At 39.2% G+C, this 19797-nt stretch overlaps 1 protein-coding gene across 1 annotated transcript in view; it reads right to left on the bottom strand.

Annotated features, from left to right (window-relative positions):
* Positions 1-19797, bottom strand: part of FREM1 (FRAS1 related extracellular matrix 1) — a 64144-nt gene that overhangs the window by 26235 nt on the left and 18112 nt on the right. The window contains exons 9-23 of the mRNA XM_066339570.1: positions 18965-19309; positions 17482-17624; positions 16720-16916; positions 15477-15567; positions 14266-14433; positions 13533-13741; positions 12625-12718; positions 11992-12244; positions 10021-10215; positions 8611-8796; positions 7423-7619; positions 6405-6633; positions 4417-4561; positions 1915-2056; positions 327-522 (exon numbers count right to left, since the gene is read on the bottom strand). Of these exons, the coding sequence (XP_066195667.1) occupies positions 327-522; positions 1915-2056; positions 4417-4561; positions 6405-6633; positions 7423-7619; positions 8611-8796; positions 10021-10215; positions 11992-12244; positions 12625-12718; positions 13533-13741; positions 14266-14433; positions 15477-15567; positions 16720-16916; positions 17482-17624; positions 18965-19309 (2790 nt within the window). The remainder of the gene's footprint in view (positions 1-326; positions 523-1914; positions 2057-4416; positions 4562-6404; positions 6634-7422; positions 7620-8610; positions 8797-10020; positions 10216-11991; positions 12245-12624; positions 12719-13532; positions 13742-14265; positions 14434-15476; positions 15568-16719; positions 16917-17481; positions 17625-18964; positions 19310-19797) is intronic.

The following is a 19797-nucleotide window of genomic DNA, read 5'->3' as shown; positions in this document are numbered from 1 at the left end:
TTTTGCCTACCTTTTTATGTTCTTGCTGTTTTTCTGTGCTGATTTACTCAGACACAAGGCTAGTTTCAGAAAGATATTTTCAGGTCTATTTGCAAAGCAGCTGGGAGTCATGAGAGACAAGGTGCAACACATTGCATTCGGCAGAGCCTTTTCAAATCCCAGTACCTGACCAACAGTGAAATCCAAGCAGTCAGACTTACAGGATCTGCAGGGACACTGGCCATGGCCTATATAGTGCTAAGGAAAGGATCAGAACATATACTCAAATATCTTGGTTTCAGGAACCATATAGGCACTGTAAAACATCAAGTTTAGTGGATCTTTACCCTTTTCCAAGTCCTTGATATTTATGTAGAAGTCCAAAGCTGGGGATCTGTTGTACCCATCCCAGAGGTAAAATGTGAAGCTGTCTTTTTTCTTGGACTCCACAGTTCTTGTGTGGACATATCTCACCAGGTTCATATCCACCTCTTCCTGGGTGCACTTCATTCCAGTTTGGAGAGTTATCCATTCTTGTCCTACCTAAAAAGCATAAGCATCCTTTATTAACTGATAATCACCCACACAGTTAAATGTATGGGTTTGGTTTTTTTCCCTTGTAGTTATATAGACTGCTAGTGGCAGCTACCTGGCTTTTCTTCTACAGGCTCTTTCCTTATAGTATGTTTTGAAGGGCAGCAAATAACTTGAGCTTTTTTCCAGCAAATATAAGGCTGGAGAAGATACAATGATCATTAATAAAATAGAATAATATGGAGTTTAGCCACCTTTAATAAATTTCTTCATAAATTTTAATAAATTTCTTCATATTTCTCAATCAGACACCAAGATGAAAATTAAATAGTTTCTGACCCAGCTTATGTTTTCTATTTCTTAATTTCACAAATCTGCTCTTGGTTCTATCTGAAAACATAGCTAAAACAGTATCAGAAATAACTTCATGAAAGCACAGAAATTTAGAGCCCCAGAGGTCCTCAACTGCAAAAACAAAAACAAAAATGAAACAAAAACAAACAACAAACAAACAAACACCTCACACCAAAAACCCCACCACAACAACAATGGATCACACCATAAAATTTCTTACTTTTCTGAAGATGGCCTAGTATACTCTAAATTAGACTGATTCATGAAGCTGACATTTAGCAGCAGTAACAGCATCACTAGATTTAGAACAAAGGTTATCAAGGACAGAGAGCTAAGGTGTATATATATGTACCCTTATATGTTCAAACTGACAGACAGTCAGAAGCTGTCTCTTTCCTCAGACTTAATTCAAAAGTCTCATGTGATCCACAGATTGAAGTTGAGATCCCACATCAAAATGCTTTCCAAGATCACAAGTTTTAGAAACAGAATTTTATTTCTATCCCATATGCATGCTATTTAAAAGAGGCACTTTTTTCTGTCTTTCGTCAGCAGATTATCATCTCATCTTCCAATTCTAATCATATTTTTTGCCATTTGGCTTGTTATATCCTTTCCATCATCTTCCTTTTACCTTCTTCCTCCCATGTTTCTCTTCTGGTTGATGAGATATTACTCATTTTTTCACATGCAACTCCTCCCATGCTTTCTGAACCCTGAAATAACAGAAGTAAAGGCACTTTCTCCCCCCCATTCTCCCCAAACTTGTGGGATGATTATCCCAGAACCTCTCTCAATTTTCACCTCAGATGATTTGCCATGTTTTTTACCTTCCATCTTCTCCTGTTCAGGACCTGGGTTTTAATGCCAAAGCCTCTGGGACAGCATCATTGTTTGACTCAAACTCGCCTTTAGCAATCAAACTGGCCAAGCTGTCTACTTCAAAATATGACAGGCATTTGGGAGAACAGAGAAATGAACTTCATTTTGCTGTAAGGGGAGAGAGTTCTTTGCATGCCTGCTCTTTATTGAAGTACAAAGACTAACCTTGAGCTGCAGCTGACCATTTTCTGGAAGTCTTTCAAATAAGTAGTAAATTCTCTCCCTGGGGGTATCTTTATCTTCTGCTGACAGAACAGCGCTAGAAATTATTTGAGTTTCACCTATGTTCACCTCTATATCGTTCTTCCTGAAAAAGTGAAAGTCATGCATTGATGCAATAAAAGGAACCTTTTCAACATGAAATTTCTCTGCCAGAAATACGGATTAACCAAATGCTGACAGAAATGACAGCTACAGAGAGAATAGAGGAAGGGTGCCTATGTTAGTTCAAAAGAGAAAAAAAAAAGTGAACAGAGCAGACGAGCTTCTCTTTACAGTGGAGAGAAACAACAAAGATACTAAAACAAACTTAGTTAACACATCCCTCTTATTCCCCTGGACCCTGTTCTGCTTACTTTCATACAATTTATAGGAAGAAGACAATGTAAACAGATACACTGCATTATTACTGCTAACATAGAGCAGAGCAATACTGGCTCTAATGAACTGATTGTTTATTTAGGAAATTACTGTCTTTCAAACTACTTGTCTTCAAGGCTCACCTTTATCTATAAGAGACACAACCATATCTAACTGGTTTCTTTATGCTCTTTCTAGCACCCACATCTCATTTCGGGAAGAATCTCTCAGAAGGAATGTGTAAAGCCTTTACATTCCCCACGGGCACTCTCTGCTACAGGATGCAATCCAAGAGGTGACAGATTGAGGTTTTGGCAATCACTGTGAATAAGAGGAACAGTTTGCCAGCCAAAAACATCCCACCACAGGTTCTTCAGTCTGTTGACCATAACTAATGGAGATCAAAGCTGAAAACCCCTGAGGTGGAAAGTGACCCAAGGTGAAAAGGTTAAGAAAAGCTTACAGGTACTGCCCAATATTCACCTGTAAAACACTGCACTAGCATAAGAAACTTTGTACCCTACAGTGAAGGTAAAGTGACTAAATGTGGCAGCGAAATCACCTCAGTGCCAAACGGAATATTTTCTCAAAGCACTACTGTTTAAATACTGGCAGCATACCTTATCTCAGTGGAGGACTAATAGGCAAGAGGCAGTAACTTCTTATAAAGGAATAGCTATTTTGGGAGTAGATGTCATAATCTATGCTGTTCACAGGAATGGCAAGTGGTGAAACCTAACATTCCCAGAAAAGGAAGCAATAGTTTCTGGATCTAGCTGGGGAAAGTTAAAAACACTTGACTTCTTGCATTCATCATCTCCTTTTGGAGAGAGAGGGTGGAAAATGGTAGACCAAGCTATAGGATGTGAAGAACAAATAGGCAGTTATCAGTAATTATCTGCACATGATAAATGCATGCATAAATTATACTCTTTATTCTAACTGAATATTGACATTCTCACATGTTAGATTTATGTGATCACTGAAAATCTTTTCACTAAGAAACTAACATTTGTTATTGCAGGAAGCTCTACCAGGTGAAAAAATAACATTAAAAATTCTTTGCAATGGAAAATGTAACTCTAATCTGAAAGCAGACCAAATACCCTGAGGGATCAGAAATTCCCTCCTTAGTGGCAATCTGCTTAACAGGTTGTAAGTCTGAAATGCAAACTTTAGAGGTTCAGAGCTATACCCACAAAACCTTTGGACTCTTAGCTTCCCATCTGCCTGTCTGGGGCTGGAAAACAGTCACAAGTATGGAGGTCCTGATGCTCTGTGACAAGTCATCAACTGGAAATCCCAGGGTGATGAGCTCCTGTTTAAAATGTCCAGGAGGTTTGGCTCTCTTGCAGCCAGATGCCTGTCTATAAATGGTCTGCCGGGCAATTTCTGATCATGTCCAATTCATTTATGACTCCTAGCTTTGGAGTGTAAGGAAAGTTAGTGTGTGCTTTTGGAGCAGTTGAATTATGGCAGAGAAAAAGAGTTTTAGAATATAAAAGAAGATAATTATACTTTGAGAGCCCTTCCTCTGCTTCAGGCTTGTGATCAGACCTTTGGCATGGATCCTCTCATGCCAAAATCCAAAGCTCCTTTCAGAGAGATGTTTTAGGCAGGTGTTTGTCTAAGGGAAGGGAAAAACAGTACCATGGTAGGCAGTGTTCAGCAGAGGTGCAACACCTGGCAAAGACCTTGAAGCAACTTGTGAAAGAAACAACGAACGTATTTCCCCACATTCTTTTATTTTTCCTCTATTTGCTCAATATAGAGCAACACTAAGCGTGCTCTTCTTTCAGTAAAAAAAAAAAAAAAAATTGTTAAATAAACGATAGAGATCTGCATAGAAACATGTTTACTGACATTAGTCTGTTACTAATTATGGTTTCCTCTTTGCCTCAGACACAAAAGACATAGTTCAGTGGTGGACGTGATGGGATGCTAGGTTGATGGTTGGACTTGATTATCTTAAAGGCCTTTTCCAACCTTAATAATGGTATGATTCTATGATTTGGTGTTTTGTTCACTTTTCCATCATTTTGTCTGAACACATCATCCCACTGTCAGAAACAGGAACAAATTACTTACTTGCTAAGCACTGGTTTCTCATCATTAACTGGAATGACCTTTACTGAAATTGTTCTGAGGACTTTATGTTTTCCGTCTGATAGCTGAATTTTAAAGCTGTCAATGAGGTTTTCAGAGTTGTCATGCATATACATCAGCTTCATTCCTATGTGAAGCAGGAAAGGGGAGAAAAATAAGAGAGAAAGAGAGGGAGAGGGAAAATGGGTGAGAGAAGTGGAAAGAACAACTTCATCTGACTTCTGCAAAATCCCTCTTGTCATTTCATTCTGCTTCAATCACCTTTCTTCCATCTCCCCTCCCCGTAAGCTAGGGTAACAATAAACTCGCCTTAGCTACCAGAAGGTGAGTTTGATGAGCCACTGCTGTTCAGTGATTTAACAACATACTATTGACTCAATGTGATCAGCCTGACCTAAGCAAAAAAGGGATCTCTGTCAATCTGAAAAAGATACATTTCTTCTCCTCTACTTATTCTAAATCACTTTGATGGGAACCATTGAGAGGATGAGACTGCCAGGCAATACTTTCCTGTGCTCTAAATAGTCCTCAGGGAACTTTGAAGAGGCCTTTGGAAGGACAGCTGGGCTTGTATCTATGACCATGGACAATCGGAAGTTCTAGGCCAAAGGTGGCTCATTCAGCATTGTGGATAACAAAAGGAAAAAGCCAAGAAAGTCAAAACCAAGACTTGGGAAGGCAGAAGAATTTGGGGTGGACACCTGATATTTCTGGAGGTTCATATTAGACAGGCAGAGAGACAAAAAAATCTTTCCTTAGGTTTTGAGGGCTGAGCTGCAATTTGAGTGATAGTATTGTATTCATGCCCCTCTTTATACTGATAGATTCCATGTTTCACTAAATAGCCACAGTAGGGAGGAATCCACTATATTCCTTGCAGTGTTAAATACACTTTTTCATTACATGTATTTGAAATAGATTTACTGCTTTAAAGCAGGCTGACTGATCACGCTAAACTGCGGGGTCCCACTCGGTACCTTTATTGCTAGACATATGGTATATTGCAGCCTTTCAATGTCTAAAGAAGGTTCATAGGAAAGATACAGAGAGACTTCTTACCAATGTCTGTAGTGACATAACAAGAGGCAGGAGTAAGTGTAGGTTGGACATAAGGACAAAACATTTTACAGTAAGTGTGGTGAGACACTGAAACAATTTGTCTAGAGTGGTTGTGGAAACTCAAAGTGTTGAAAGTCAAGTTTAATAAGGCTTTAGGCAATTTGGTCCAGTGCTAGCTGTGCCTGCCTATGGCAGAGAAGGTGAATTTGTTGACCCCTAAAAGTCGCTTGCTACCCAAAATGTTGTAGGATTCTGTAATACTTAAATATACTTAGCCCCATGATCAGTTATCCTGTTTTTAAATCAGTCTTGTTTGTGGAGTCCTCCCATTTTGAGAAGGTTGAAATCTGAGCTTATTCTCCTTGTGTTATCTCCTGCCTTGACCCAAACCATTACACTCCTCCCCTCTAATACCCTATGAAACCCATAACCCTGCCCCTGCTCGCCTGCCCAGTGTTCTCCTCCCTCCCCAGCTCGGGGAGGAAGTAAAAATGGATTCTCAAGCTTACTACAGAGACTTGTCTCGCCTGTTTCCTTGCCTGCGGCTGTACCTTCCTGGACACAATATTAACTGTAGCCACGCGCTTCTACACTTCTTGTCTCTCTATTCTAGGTGCTGTAAAACATTTACAAATCTGTTGGATGATGTTACATTATGTTACATTATTCCTTTTATTTTTTTTTTTCAGGACAGATGATTTTCCTACTCATATTACTACCCTTTTTAATACAGAAGTCTCTCAGAAGGATTTAATTGACAGTTTCTAAAATCAATAGACAAGAATAGCATTAAATAGACAACTTCCATTCCTAAACATTGCCTTGAAAATAAACATAAGGCAAGTGAATAAATAAATGATGAAGATTTATTTGGTATGCCACTTGCCTCATTAAAAGAATGAAAGACCTACCATTCCTCAGTTGCTCCATGGAAAAGTCATGAACGAGCAACCCATGGCTGTGGTGATCATAGTTAATTAACTCTTTATAGTGTAGGACATCACTGCCGTGAACACCATTTATAAGGAACCCGTATGAGGGCTTCTGCACAACCCCAAATACCAGAGGGTCTGGAGGCACATCCAGATCAACCGCGTTGATAACAGACAAATCCAGCTCTTTCATCTCCCCTTCTTGAACCTGAACATGAAAGAAAAAACATCCAATTCTTTTACGTAATAAGAAATAATAGAATTCTAGCTTGGTTTTTTGAGTAGGGTATTTTTGTGTACAAGTGTTTCACTTGATAAATCCATTCCTTACCCAGTAGCTTTTTAATGAATTACTGATTTCAACCAGTTTAAGAGACACGGAGAAAGTGAATAGTCACAGTGATGAAGAGAGAAGTTGAGATAAGGAGTTCATATTTGCCCAAATTAATAGAAAATACATTCTGTAAGTCAAGGCCAAATCTAGTGCTCAGAAATGCACACAGGAGAAAGTCTTTAAATACATAAAATTATCTAAGAATATGGATGCATATAAAATTATACATCCAATTTTACTTCACAGTAAAAGTAAGCTTACACTCTGTGCTCACAGAGTTATTTATGTTAAAAACAATCTACTGACAGGGGAGAAGCTATGCCAGAAATATAAAAAAATACTCTATTAAAAAATGTGAAAGCCCTTGAGAATGCAGAAGAAGCCTAAAGATCTCTCTGCTTTCTAGATGACTTATTTGTTTAAAGATTTGACCTTCTTTTTACATAATTGCAAATTTCCAAGAGCTATGCCCTGCTCCTATGCCACTGAAGATGTCTTATATGTTTACATGAGATTTCACTGGAATGTTTCCTGAAGTAGGTTGAACTACACCAAGTGAGGGAAATATGCAAAGGAAGAGGTATCAGGACAGTGTTCTTATTTCTGTTAGGGTGGTTTCTGGTCAAAGTAGTTCTATGACAGGCCTTTTGCTTATTTTCTTACAGTAATATTCCTGGCTATGAATTCTGGAACTTCATCATTGGTTGAGCTGATTTGCACAAAAAATGGAGTCTCTGCTGAGCGATGCAAACCATCAGTGACATAAAGTACAAACTTGTCTTCTGTTGGCTCTGTTCTCAAGTGCCTGGCTTGAACGTAGTTTATATTCATGGCTTTCAGGTGCTTCAGCTGAAAAGAGCCTACAGATTTTAAAGGGAAATGAGTTAGCACGGTATTTTCATGCTTTCTAGTCTTATCCCTCATTAAAAAAATTGAAACTGTGTCTTTTTTCCAAAGAATAAATAACTTATATTTTTAAAATTCTCTGTCTTTTTTTTTTTTTTTAATTTTAAGAGTTACATTACACATGTTACTGCAGGACACAAGCCCTTTTTCCCCAAAAAATGCACCATTCTGCTTCAGGTGGTACTCTGAGGCTTCTCACTTTTCAGTTCAGACTGCAAAACTGAGCCCACATAAAATCAACTCAAATAATATAGGAAAAAATCAGAGGTCCCAGCTTCCCTCGTAGTGCTATGTTAATCACTGAACTTGATTTTTTTTCCAAGCTAAATGATTCTATGGTGGTATTATTCTTATTACACTTTATTTGACTGTCAGACCACAAAAATGAGAACTTAAAGACTCAATGATTGCAGGTTTCCAGCTGAAGATGCTGGTAAAAGCTGGTAGCATTACAAAGCATGTCACAATCTGTTCTCCTGAAGGTGAAACTGTCTTACACAATTTGAAAGTAGACGGGGGAAGTCACCATCTAAGTCAAACACCATCTCTATCACTTTTGTAACTTTGCCCAGGAAACTAATGTGGGACCCAGGCTATTGTATTTAATTGACAGAAGTGCAGGTGAAGGGATGGTGGAGCTTTTCATGAGGGGCTGAAGAGGAGGGTAGGGAGAGCAGATTAATGTCTCATGTCATGACTTCTAATAGATCTCAGCTGGATTCAAAAACAAGGATTGCCTTGTTTAACTCAAGGACCAAGTTTTCACATTTGCAGGGCTTCAGTCTCCTACTATAAAGTCCCACTGCTGTTCAATTGCCAGCACCTGAGTTCCTCAATACAGCCGTATTAACGCCCATACCTGTACCACACCAGAACCCACTGCAGAGCCTTCCACAAGCCCTTCAGAGTTAATCTACTTGGTTGTCATAACCTGTTAATACTCACCTATGCTTATTCCAATGTTGCTCTTCTCAAACCCAGGAGAAGGCAATATATTTTCAATGTAACCAAACTGGGGAGGAGAAACCAGCACAAACTCTAAGTCATCTGCAGTAGTGTCAGGGTCAGTGGCAAACAAATGACTGGTAGTAAGGGCCGCTGAGGAGCCCTCCTCCACCACAAAGCTTGCACCTGTGCACAAAAACCAGGTTAAGCATTATTGGTCATGAGCTCATTTTACTGTTCTTTGTGTTAACAAGAATGGAAGTAATAACTAATGGGGGGGAAATAGAAAAAATACTGAGTTACTGAAGGGTTTTGTTTTAACATTTTCTTCTCTGCTTTCACCAACATCTCTGCTTTTGCCATCACTGAAGTAGAGAAGAAGGGGATAATGAAATTATTTTACTGGTTAAGTTATTAGGTAAGGTTTATATACTGCTCAAAAACAGTTGCTACCTCTGTTTGTCAGAGCATTAATTACATGAGAGCTGTTAAGAATTGCTCATAATGAACAATTTTTCATGCATCACTGCCTCATTTCCCTGCTGGGACAATGCCTCATTTCCAGAACATTACTTGGGTGAGTGCCTGCAAATTACAAAACTACTCATACATATGCTTAAATATTCTCTGAGACACGTTACACATACCTGATATTTACAAATAAATAACATTGAAAGAAATAAGCATATGGAAAACATACTTTTAATATGTATACCACAGACTTCACTAAAAAGCCTAGGAAATTGACAGAAATTTCACACAATGGGCTGCAGTTGGACTAGATGTACATTACCAACTCTATTTCCATTTTAACTGAGTTTGTTATATTCTGAAGAGTACTTGTGAAAATGTGGCTTCACACCTATTAATGTATAGCTTTTGTCTTTATTTGCTAACAAAAATAAATATAAATAATATTGGTAGCAATGATTCTGTAACTTCATGTAAGGCCTAAATTTCTGTTTTATACTCTACACACAAAGGTACATAAATATCTCTGTTTATCTTTATGCTTTTGCTCTGCACAAACCTGACACCTGTTGAGCCATAAATTCAGTTCAGGGACAAGATATTGATCACTTTTACCTAGACAGAGCTTACATATGCAGCAATTAGCATGTAGACATGGTGGGGAGCAGATCTGAGCACTGTCATCTCTAATCACATGCTTTAAACATGCAGCTGAAGAGCAACAAGCACATACTTGTGCTGGCAGATTGGGTGTTTGCACTGTACAAGCAAAGGAAAATAAAATGGATGGAAATTCTGATCCAAAACTTTTGTACGCTGATCTCAACTAACTACTGCTAATACTAAAAATTGAACAACCAAAAAATCCACCCTGAGTCTTTAGCCATTACAGTACTGTATAGTCCACTTTGTGCTGCTATAGGGAGAGGAAGCTTTCACCAGTTGCAATTGATGGGGGCTGATTGTCCACTGGGAGCACAGTGATGTTAAGGTCGTAGACAGGAAATGGGTCATCACGTGAGACTTGAGAAGGAGGTCCATTATGACAGCAGTCTTTCACATCTAGGCCAGCCTCACCATCAGAGACAATCAAGGTCAAGACCTCAATGGAAGGAGTCAGGCCAATCTCACCACCTGGGAAAAAAACATTACAGTTCAGAAGAAGTGATTTACCAAAACTTCAGGAAGACTAATTTTTATCCTGCAAGGACTGTCTTCAGTATCAAGTTAGAGCAAAAAGAAAGCAGCAGCAAAATTACTGGAATTCTTAATTCTGGCTGTTGTTTGGTAAGAGATTTGGTTTGTTATTTATAATTGATTTTAACCAGCTCACTTCTATGATATTACAGGAGGGTATAGAAAAGAGTCTTAGTACTGTTATAGTAATTATAATGTTATAATTGCTATGTTATGGTATACTATTATATTTTAATAAAATGGCTAATGGTCCTTAAGGTTCTGTTGTTTGCGTACTAATGTATGTACAAAATGTATATTGTGTAGAAAAAGTGCTTTTTTTCGGTACTCATTCTCAAGAAATGTAGGAAAACTTTTCTTTTATATATATGTTCCTCTATGAAAAATGGAACATATGCTCTTACAAAATAAAACTTTTCAATATAGTGAGTAATACATGTATTCTTATATGCATCTTATCCTTTCAAAATGGACTACAACAGGGACTGTACATTACCTCTGTACTTTATTACTGTGCTGTATACTATTCGTATATGAAATCACATTTGATATGTGGGCTGATACAGGAATGGGAACTGCCACCCCTTGCAAGAAGCATCTGTGCGTCAGAATATTCCAGCTGTCAGGACTTCTGGCAGCCTGTGTCTTGCATTGCTACAGATATTATTAATAAGCAGCCTGCAAAGGAAAAGCAGTGACTCCCAAACTCTCTTGTGGTACCTACTGACAGCACATTTAATGTTAGAAATATAGAAATAAAAACGCCATACACTCCTGAAGATGAAACTTCATTGCCGCTACAAACTATTGTCATTGAAATACAGTTTATATTTTTAGAATGCAGAAGAAAAGTTTGTGGTTGGTGGCCACAATTAAGTACTCCCTTTTCAAATGCCAGCTATTCATTTTAGACAGTGCCAAGTTTGAAAATATCACATTTTATATTGCTTTGTGTTAGCATTCCCCATGCTAACACAAAATTACAGAATAATTAAAAAGAAAACCAGAACTTTTTTGGGGAAAAAAAGACTAAAGCTGTCATTCAGAGGTGTAGAAAGACAACCTCTTTAATCCCAATGAAGGGATAAATTTAAGTAAGAAATGGGGTTAACCAGCCCTTGATTTCTGCCAGTAATTGAAAAAAAAAAAAAAAAAAAAAAAAGAGAGAGAGAGAGAGAAGAAAGTACCAACAATAAAACTACAAAATAATGTCTTTTTAATGCTGTGTTTCTCATGAAGGAAGTCAGAACTTCCTTTATGTTGTGGTATGGAATGACTGTGAAATGTCCAGAGTAGATATCCTTCTAGATTGGAGATGCAAGCAAGAGGTACAAAAGGGTTTTTTTACTATCATGAAACACATCAAAATAATCTAGGTTGTACTTGACTTAAAAATAATTTTGTCCAAAAAGCCCAAGATATTTTGTAAGCAACTGTGAAAGTGTTCCTCCAGGATTATGATGTTTTTATGTACTTGTTCGAATATAATTTTCAGTTCAAGAAGGGATTGGAGAACATTTTAAAACATTTGGTAGTTGTCTATCATCAGCTCTCTCTTTTAAAACCACTTTAATTTTTTTGACTAGTCATAATACATGGTTTCTAAGAAGTTCCTACTGGAATTCTGCAAAGGCATGGATTCAGGTTAAGATGTTTTTTTACTAATACTTGTCTGACCATCTTTCAGTCTAATTCTGTCCTTTGCTCACTTACTAGTGTGCTTGTACGTGACTAAACCAGCAGTGACATCAGCCTGGGAGAAACGATCCACAGCAATGCCAGCTTTCCTCACTATCCCATGGCAGGGCTGGTGGACCAGCAGGAACATCAGTTCCGTGTCATTGCTGTCTGCGTCTGTGGCGTAAATGTACTCTGAGGAGAGGACAACTTCTGCACCCTCCAGGCAGTGGAGCTCAGGAACAAGGCCTGTTTGCATAACAGGTAGCTCATCATTCACAGGCAACACCTAATCAGGAAAATAATTTAAGATTTTCTTATTGTTCATTTCAGTGGAAGCCAGTTGTTTCAGTACACTGCTTTGCAGCTCAAACAGTGTGATGTCGATGTCAGAGTACAGTGAGCTTTCTCTATGAGCAGAAAGAAAACAGCTGAATTAAGAACAAATGAAATAAGTAAACTAAGCTAGATAATTATAGTTTAAGTACAAAGTGCAAGTCAAAGCTCCTCTAAAATTTGCCACATGAACCTGAAACTAGAGTTGAAATTGAGGCCTAACATATCCATTATCTTCCGGTTTCCAAGGTAATGCAGGACTTTCATAAGTCAAGCTTTGAACCATTTTCTTCCACACAGACAATTGGCCTCGGAAACATGCAGCACACTGACCTTGACCTGCAGGATGAACTCTACAAAATGGATGCCATCTGTGGCTGCAAAGAAAACATCATCAGTGAGAGTCTCAGAGCCATCATGATGATATCTGTGAAAAAAAGATAATAGAGCTACACAAATTTTTCACAGATAAAAAGAATCCATGCTTTCTGGTTATGCTCTACAATGCATATCCCTCCCAGTATAAAAAAGCTTCTCTCCATATAACAGCGTCCACCTAACACTGCTGATTCAGAATCAGAGACTCTCCAAAGGGCTTTTGGGGTTTCCTACAAGAAGAAGAGTAAAGTAAACCCCCCAAAGTAAACCATTCATCAGTCAGGAAAAAGGTTTCCCTAAGGCTTTGTCATCTACGTCCTGGCTGCTTGTGGGGTGTTTACCAAACACATATGTCATCACTGTGATAAGTGCCTACTTTCTAATAGATGGAAATAGAGCCAGGGAGCTCTAACTCTGCATGCATGTGTCGTGTCTTGCTCTTACCACAAACAAAGAAGCAAAATTTTCATCTCTACATTAATCAATGTTAACAAAAGTTTTCTTGTAAACTAACCAAGCTAAATAAACACACAGCTTCCTCAAAAGAAAAAAGCTGGTGACCAGTGCCTTCTTCACAGGAACTGCATGACTGAATACAGAATTTGTCTCCTTACTTGCTTGGGGCAGTGCTTTATAGAGAAACCTATCTAAAGCAGGCATGCTGACTCTCATTTCCTGGCAATACAACAGCTCATTTCATGGTGACATTGCAACCCCAAGGCTCAGCCAGCCATCTTGTCCTGGAGCTCATCTACCAGAGCTATGGTGAGCATTGCTAGCGTCTACACCCTGCACCACTTCAGGCTTTAGATCATTCAGCTGAGAGCCTCGGCCACCACAAAAGACAGCCACCACCTTCTAACCTGACTGCCAGGGTACGCAGGTCCTCAGAGGAAAGCCTGTCGCCTTCATTCATGGGACTGTCATCCCTCTCTACTACCCCGTGCTGAGGCTGCCTCTGCAGGAGCAGGAAGAGATGTTCTTGTTTCGTGTCTGCGTCAGAGATGAGAATATGTCCCTCCGTGATAGGGGTCATGCCACCCTCTTCCACTCTCAAATGGGTTGTAAAAACCTGCAGGGAGGAAAAATGCAGAGCTGTCTGTGCTGCTGCAGCCCTAAACATACATCAAACAGGGTTATTCTCATTTGCTCTGCTATAAGGATGTGTGATATCTTAAAAAATTGCCAAATGATACACTCTTTTCTGCTGTGAGAAAAAGCTAAGGAAATTACCAACGGTGGGCTATAACACATGCATCCTATTTCTCACCCTGTTCCTGGAGACTTCTGATCACCATAAGCAATAAGCAACACAAAATACAGGGATGCAGTTTTGCTAACCAAAATGCAACATACATGTTTCTGTACAGATATATAGATTCCAAAGGTAGCCCTCAGCTTAGCACAAAAAGTCACATTGCACACTTATCAGACTTTACCTTCTATCCCAATGAAAGTTGTGTGCAAAACTCTGAAACCCCTATCCCATGGAAAATTCATTTTTTGTCTCAGTAAAATCAGAACATTTCTCTGCATTTCTGTTTCTACCCAAAGCAATTTCCAAGTCCTTCCTTCTCTCTTTCACCACCACCCTACCGCTGGGGCTTGATTGTCCACAGGAAGAATTGTAATATTGAAGCAGATCCCATACAAAGTGCCTCCATGTTGATTGCTGACAGAAAAAATAAACTGGACTTGCTGAGGTTCAGGTCCGATGTCCTGCAGGGGTGGCATATAAGCAACTTTCATATAGTTCACAGCATGCTACAGAAAGAGAAAAGGGGTGCATGTAAGAGGAGATAATGGGAGTGTCCATAATCCATTATAGACTACCTATAATGACATTGAAGACCTTTACCATCCCCTGTTTAGGTGTTATCCAGCCATCAAAATAAATTTCAGAAATTTTGCATGTACTCTTTAGCTGCTAACCATACCTTGATTAAATGCATCTTTAGGTACAATTTGGTGGGTACAGGTTCAAGTACATAAACCTCTAGAAAAAGTACTGATGTGGTTTAGAAATGATGGCAGAGGTAATAGCCTGTGCTTCTTTATATATTCCTTTAAAAATGCTGGTTCAAGGACCTTTTCTAACTGTGACTTTAAAATAAACAATTAATAGAAGCTAACATCTCATATAGCAACAGAATTTTCCCTCATTAGTGTGAATAGTAACTGCATGTCCTGTGTTTCATGGTGAGGACAGGGCAGTGATAGGAACATAAAAATCTTGCATCCAGATACCCATATTAGGCACGCAGTTTAGGATGTGTAGGGTCAGAACTCTCATTATGGTACTGCAACTATCATTATGCAATTTTAACCATACAGCAGGATATAAAACAGGACACTTTAGTAATGCTTATTTGTCAAACTACAGAAGCATGAAAACTGAACTACAAAATCCTGAAAAATTTCTGTTCCGGCCTATTCCATCCTGTACTACATCTTCTGGTGAAGACACTAAGATGAAGCAGGAAATTGTTCAAAGTCTCATTTCTACATATTGCATACTTTTTCATTCCTCTTACATCATGTGAAGCCAAATTCAGCCTATCTAAGCAACTGTAGCCCCTCCTCGTTTTAGGACATTTGTGTTTATATAATTGCAAATCTGAAGCAGGACAGAAATTTGTTTTAAAATCTGATATTGGAATAGCAGAGTTTTGAGCTTCTTAAGCAGAGCTTGTGATAGTACTGCTCCTCAGTTTTCACTTCCTGTTTTCCTGTCAAATAAAAGCTGTACAGTTGTAACTTTTGAAATTTGTTTAGAACTCATTCTGGTATCAGGTAACATAACAAACCTGAGTAAATGACCGCAGTGCAAGAGCAGAAGGATCCTTGACCAATTTGGGGATAGTGTCCACCATAAACAGCTTCCCAGCATCTGAGTAGCTACACAAAAATATATGTGTCAGATCTTGGCTAGCAATACCAAAGAACAAGAAAAATACCCACATTGCCCTATCTTGCATTTCAAATTAGCTTCACACTTCCAACTGCATTGAAAAGAAGAACTTTCCTTTCATCCATCCTTGTTATCCATTTAAACATTACCAAAGACAACTGACACACACTTTTCAGAGTGATTGCAAAAAAAAAATCTCATAATTTATAAGCAAGCTCTGGAACTGCTGCAAATCTGTCTCTACACACCCCAGATACCATTTACACTACCTGCAAGTCTAGTCCATCACATTCTTATCACTTGTGCACCTGCATTTATCTTTAAGTAGAAAAATTAACTATTTCTAGTTACATGCATTTTATAAACTCTGAAATTAACCAGTTTTCAACAGGACAGCTTTCCAACGGCAGTAACTGGCAAACCGGATAACTGTGTGGGTATTTGACTGATTAGGGAAACAGCCTTCTCCCCTAAATACATAATGATCCCTTGCTGCTTGAGGTCAAAATTAAAAGTGTTGATCTTCAGCTTAAACCGCACAATGTCTGGATTTAAAACTTTTCATTTAGCAACTTGTTGCTGATGCTCTAATGAGATTACAGCAACAGTGATATACACTGCTACTACACCCATTCATTCCATACCTCCCTTGCTCCCATAACATGTTCTGCCTGTTTTCTGCTCCACATCTTCCTAGTCCACAACCAGGAGTGCCTGATACATATTCTGCAAAAAGCTGCACCACCTCCTATGCTCAGTCTGGGGCAGGCACAGATCAGCCCCATTCTAACACTTAGGAGAGGTGCTGTGATATGTGCTTGAGGTTATATGGGATCCCACTAGTCACTGTAAAATGGACATCAAACAAAAAGAAAGAAAATATTTCACAAGATTTCCTGCTTCTTATTTCTTTTTCGACTATGCATTACCTATATTTTGTTACTCTGTGTATTACTCTGTTGCTTCAGGCTCTAGCTTATCTTAACCACCAACAGCAGAGCTGCATACAGCTATTGGCACCTGCACTTCAACAGATGAAGAACTTGAGGCACAAGTTCTATGTTACTGCCACTGAAGCTGCTCCTCTTACATGGGTTACTCCCTTGTCCCATATGAAAGGTATGTCAGGTTGCACCTACCCACGGCTGCAAGAGAAAAATGGGGAAGAGGTTATGGTGTATGTGAGTTCCCTGTCCTGCTCTTCCACATCTGTGAAGTGGAGATGTTTCTTAGTTAGGTGAGAAATCTCAGTCTCCTTAACAACCAGATGACGGGTCACTCCTGGAGCTTCTCTGGGTAGCTGGTCATCCACAGGGATAATGTGAACCATCATCACCTGGAATTGGGGAGACAGTAGAACTGTCAGCCATTCCTTTCGGTAAGACAGTGTCACAAGCAGCTGTTATAGCAACACGCATTCAGAAGTGGATCACTGGACTATGAGATACAGGATGTGGCTGTCATGCCATATCATCATCACATGAGTAATGGAGGTATATAACAGTTAAAGGCAAAGATTTTGAATCTTAGAGGTGTCCTTTAAATGCAAAGTTAAATTCAGTACGTTGGACTCTCGTATGAAAAAAATAGTCTATTCTCAGATGACTTCGGGAGGGTTGTTTAATTTGTTTGTACTGTCTCCAAATATAATTTGTTTTCAACGTTTCATTTTACAGCATAGGAAGAAGCCTTTTTGATTAACTTGTCTCTATTCAGCCAGGGAGAGAATTACCTCGTTGAAAGCAAGAACAAGAACTAGCCCTGAAGAACACTGTGTGTGGTGATGACTGTCATCAGAAAAAGTCTCTACCAGTTTTATTTGAAAGCCTGTCAGCACATGTAAGATATCAGCCATTTGAAGAAAAATATCAGGATACTGCAAAGATGCTTCCATTTCATACCTGTGGCTCTGAGAGGTTTGGAGGGTCATGGCTATCACATAGCACAAACTCAAGGGAATCTTCAAATACTTCTCCTCCCAAATGATGGTAATAAATTATTCCATTAAATAGATCCCTCTGAAGAAAACTGTCGACAGGATACCCTGTCGAAATCAAGAATACATCTTCCATTGAACACCCCATGATTTTAATACTACATTAGAGCTGTGCAAGTAACTGCGAAAATATAATGTCCTCTTTTTCACCCAAACTAGAGCAAGTCCTTGAAATGTTCTCTCATTGTTTTCCACATTCTCCGAAGATCATCAACAACTTCTTTTCTGTGTCACTTAATCATTCAAAAAATGAAGAAACCCAGCAAACAAGCTGAAAGCCCTGTTCATAAGTCAGAAGAAAAATAGCAGGACTAGCAATCTCTACATAATAGCTGTTCTGGGTTGACCTGTCTCCTATCCCATATCCTGGATACATGGTTGTGTCTGGCAGCTGCCCCTCCCTCTCTGGCGGGGCCTGCTGGTTTTGCCGCTGGCTCGCTCCCTCCATCTCTCTCTATCGCTCTCTGCTGCTGCTGCGGCTGCTCCTGCTTCGCTTTCTGGCTTGGCTGCTTTGCTTGGCCTGCTGCTTTTTGCTGCTGTCTCTGTCTCTCTCTCTCTGTCTCTCTCTGTCTCTCTCTCTCTCTCTCTGTCTCTCTCTCTGTCTCTCTGTCTCTCTCTCTCACTCTCACTCTCACTCTCTCACTCTCTCTCTCACTCTCTGCCTGCTGCCTGCCCCTGCCGCTGGCTCTCGCTGCTTCTGTTTGGGTTTTTTCCTTCCTTCCCGCCGCAAGGTTTTGAACCGGCTCCGGACCTGACCTGACCTGAGAAGTTGGGGAAGTCCTGGGTCTGCAAGAGAAGCTGAGTACCCTCTCCCACAGTAATGCAATTCCTTTCCCACTTTTTCGTGTTGGGGACTGTTCTTTTTCATTGTCAATAAACCGGTTTTTTTCCACTTTTCCTCCAAGGTATTTTTCCTTCCCGAACCCAGGGCTGGGGGGGAAGGTGGTGGAGGTTTTGGTTTAGGGGACTCCTTTAGAGGTTCTTCCCTAATTTATTCCAAACCAGGACACTAGCACAGGAATTTCTGAGTTGTTACATGAATAGAAAGCTTTCTTATCATTTAGAATAATTAGCATCATGTATTAGCTCTGAATTTGTCACAGATCCTTGCAACTAACTCCTGACTAGCCCAATACATTTTCCAGAGTAAAGTAGTGGAAAAGAAAATGGACTCAGAATAGAAGAATTAAAGGATAAATTGTGTACACAGGAACATTGTCCTGGTGCAGAGACCAGCATTAATTAGTGATGGGGTTTTACGCTACAATGAAAGAAGTCCAAATTTGCCATTATTTGTCCTGAGCCAAAATAACACCTAACTGTAGCATTTACTGTATTTTTAAAAGGAAGGAACAAAGAAATGTGCTTTTGTGAGTATGCTTCTTTACCTATCAAGTTTGGTCCTGGTTTCTTCATGATTTCTCCAGCCTGTAATGGCTTGGTAATGTTGAATAGTATGTAGTCATCACTGGAATCCATGTCGGAAGCATGAAGCATGGAGCCCTGGATCAGGATCGTCTGTCCTTCATGAACTTCAATGACCACATTGCTGATCAGAAATGGAGGGCTATCATCTTTAGGAAGGATATTTATTGGAAATTTATGGCGAATACTGTGGATGCCATCAAAAATTCTAAATACCACGAAGTCCTTAGTAGAATCACTGTCATCATGATGATAGTGAACAACTCCAGCCTGAATGTCTGAGACAGTGAACATGAATCCTTTCCCTCCTGTCAAAACAGTGGGAGAAAACACAACAAATGTGTGTAGTTCAGCTCAGAAAAGCATCTTTCCACTAACATAAGGATTATTGAGGGAGAGAGATGAGCATATTGCTAATTAGAAAAATCAAGTAACTTCACCTACCAAAAATAAGCTTGTAAGAGTTTGAATGGCTAATAAGAATGCAAAATTTGCAACTGTGACAGCAGAGAAAATCTTCCAAATGTCACTAAAGATAACTGGAGACATCAAGAATTTTAACTGTGATTGTTTCCATTTTGATTTCAACCTCTACTTTCTTATCAAATCATTTTGCATGCATTTTTGGCATCGAAGAATATAGTATTTCTAATTAAAGATCAGGATTTCATCGCAAGTAAAACCTAATGATGTGTGGATTTGGGCATACTGAGGTTATTGTCTGTGATAAGACAGTTTTACACCTCTTCTTCACTAGAAATGTTATATGTACAGACAAATAAACAGGCAAGTTAAA

This window comes from Sylvia atricapilla, chromosome Z (genome assembly GCF_009819655.1).
Source record: "Sylvia atricapilla isolate bSylAtr1 chromosome Z, bSylAtr1.pri, whole genome shotgun sequence".
NCBI classification, from domain to species: domain Eukaryota; kingdom Metazoa; phylum Chordata; class Aves; order Passeriformes; family Sylviidae; genus Sylvia; species Sylvia atricapilla.
The sequence above is the reverse complement of the archived record's forward strand: the minus strand, read 5'-3'. Positions and strand labels throughout refer to the sequence as shown.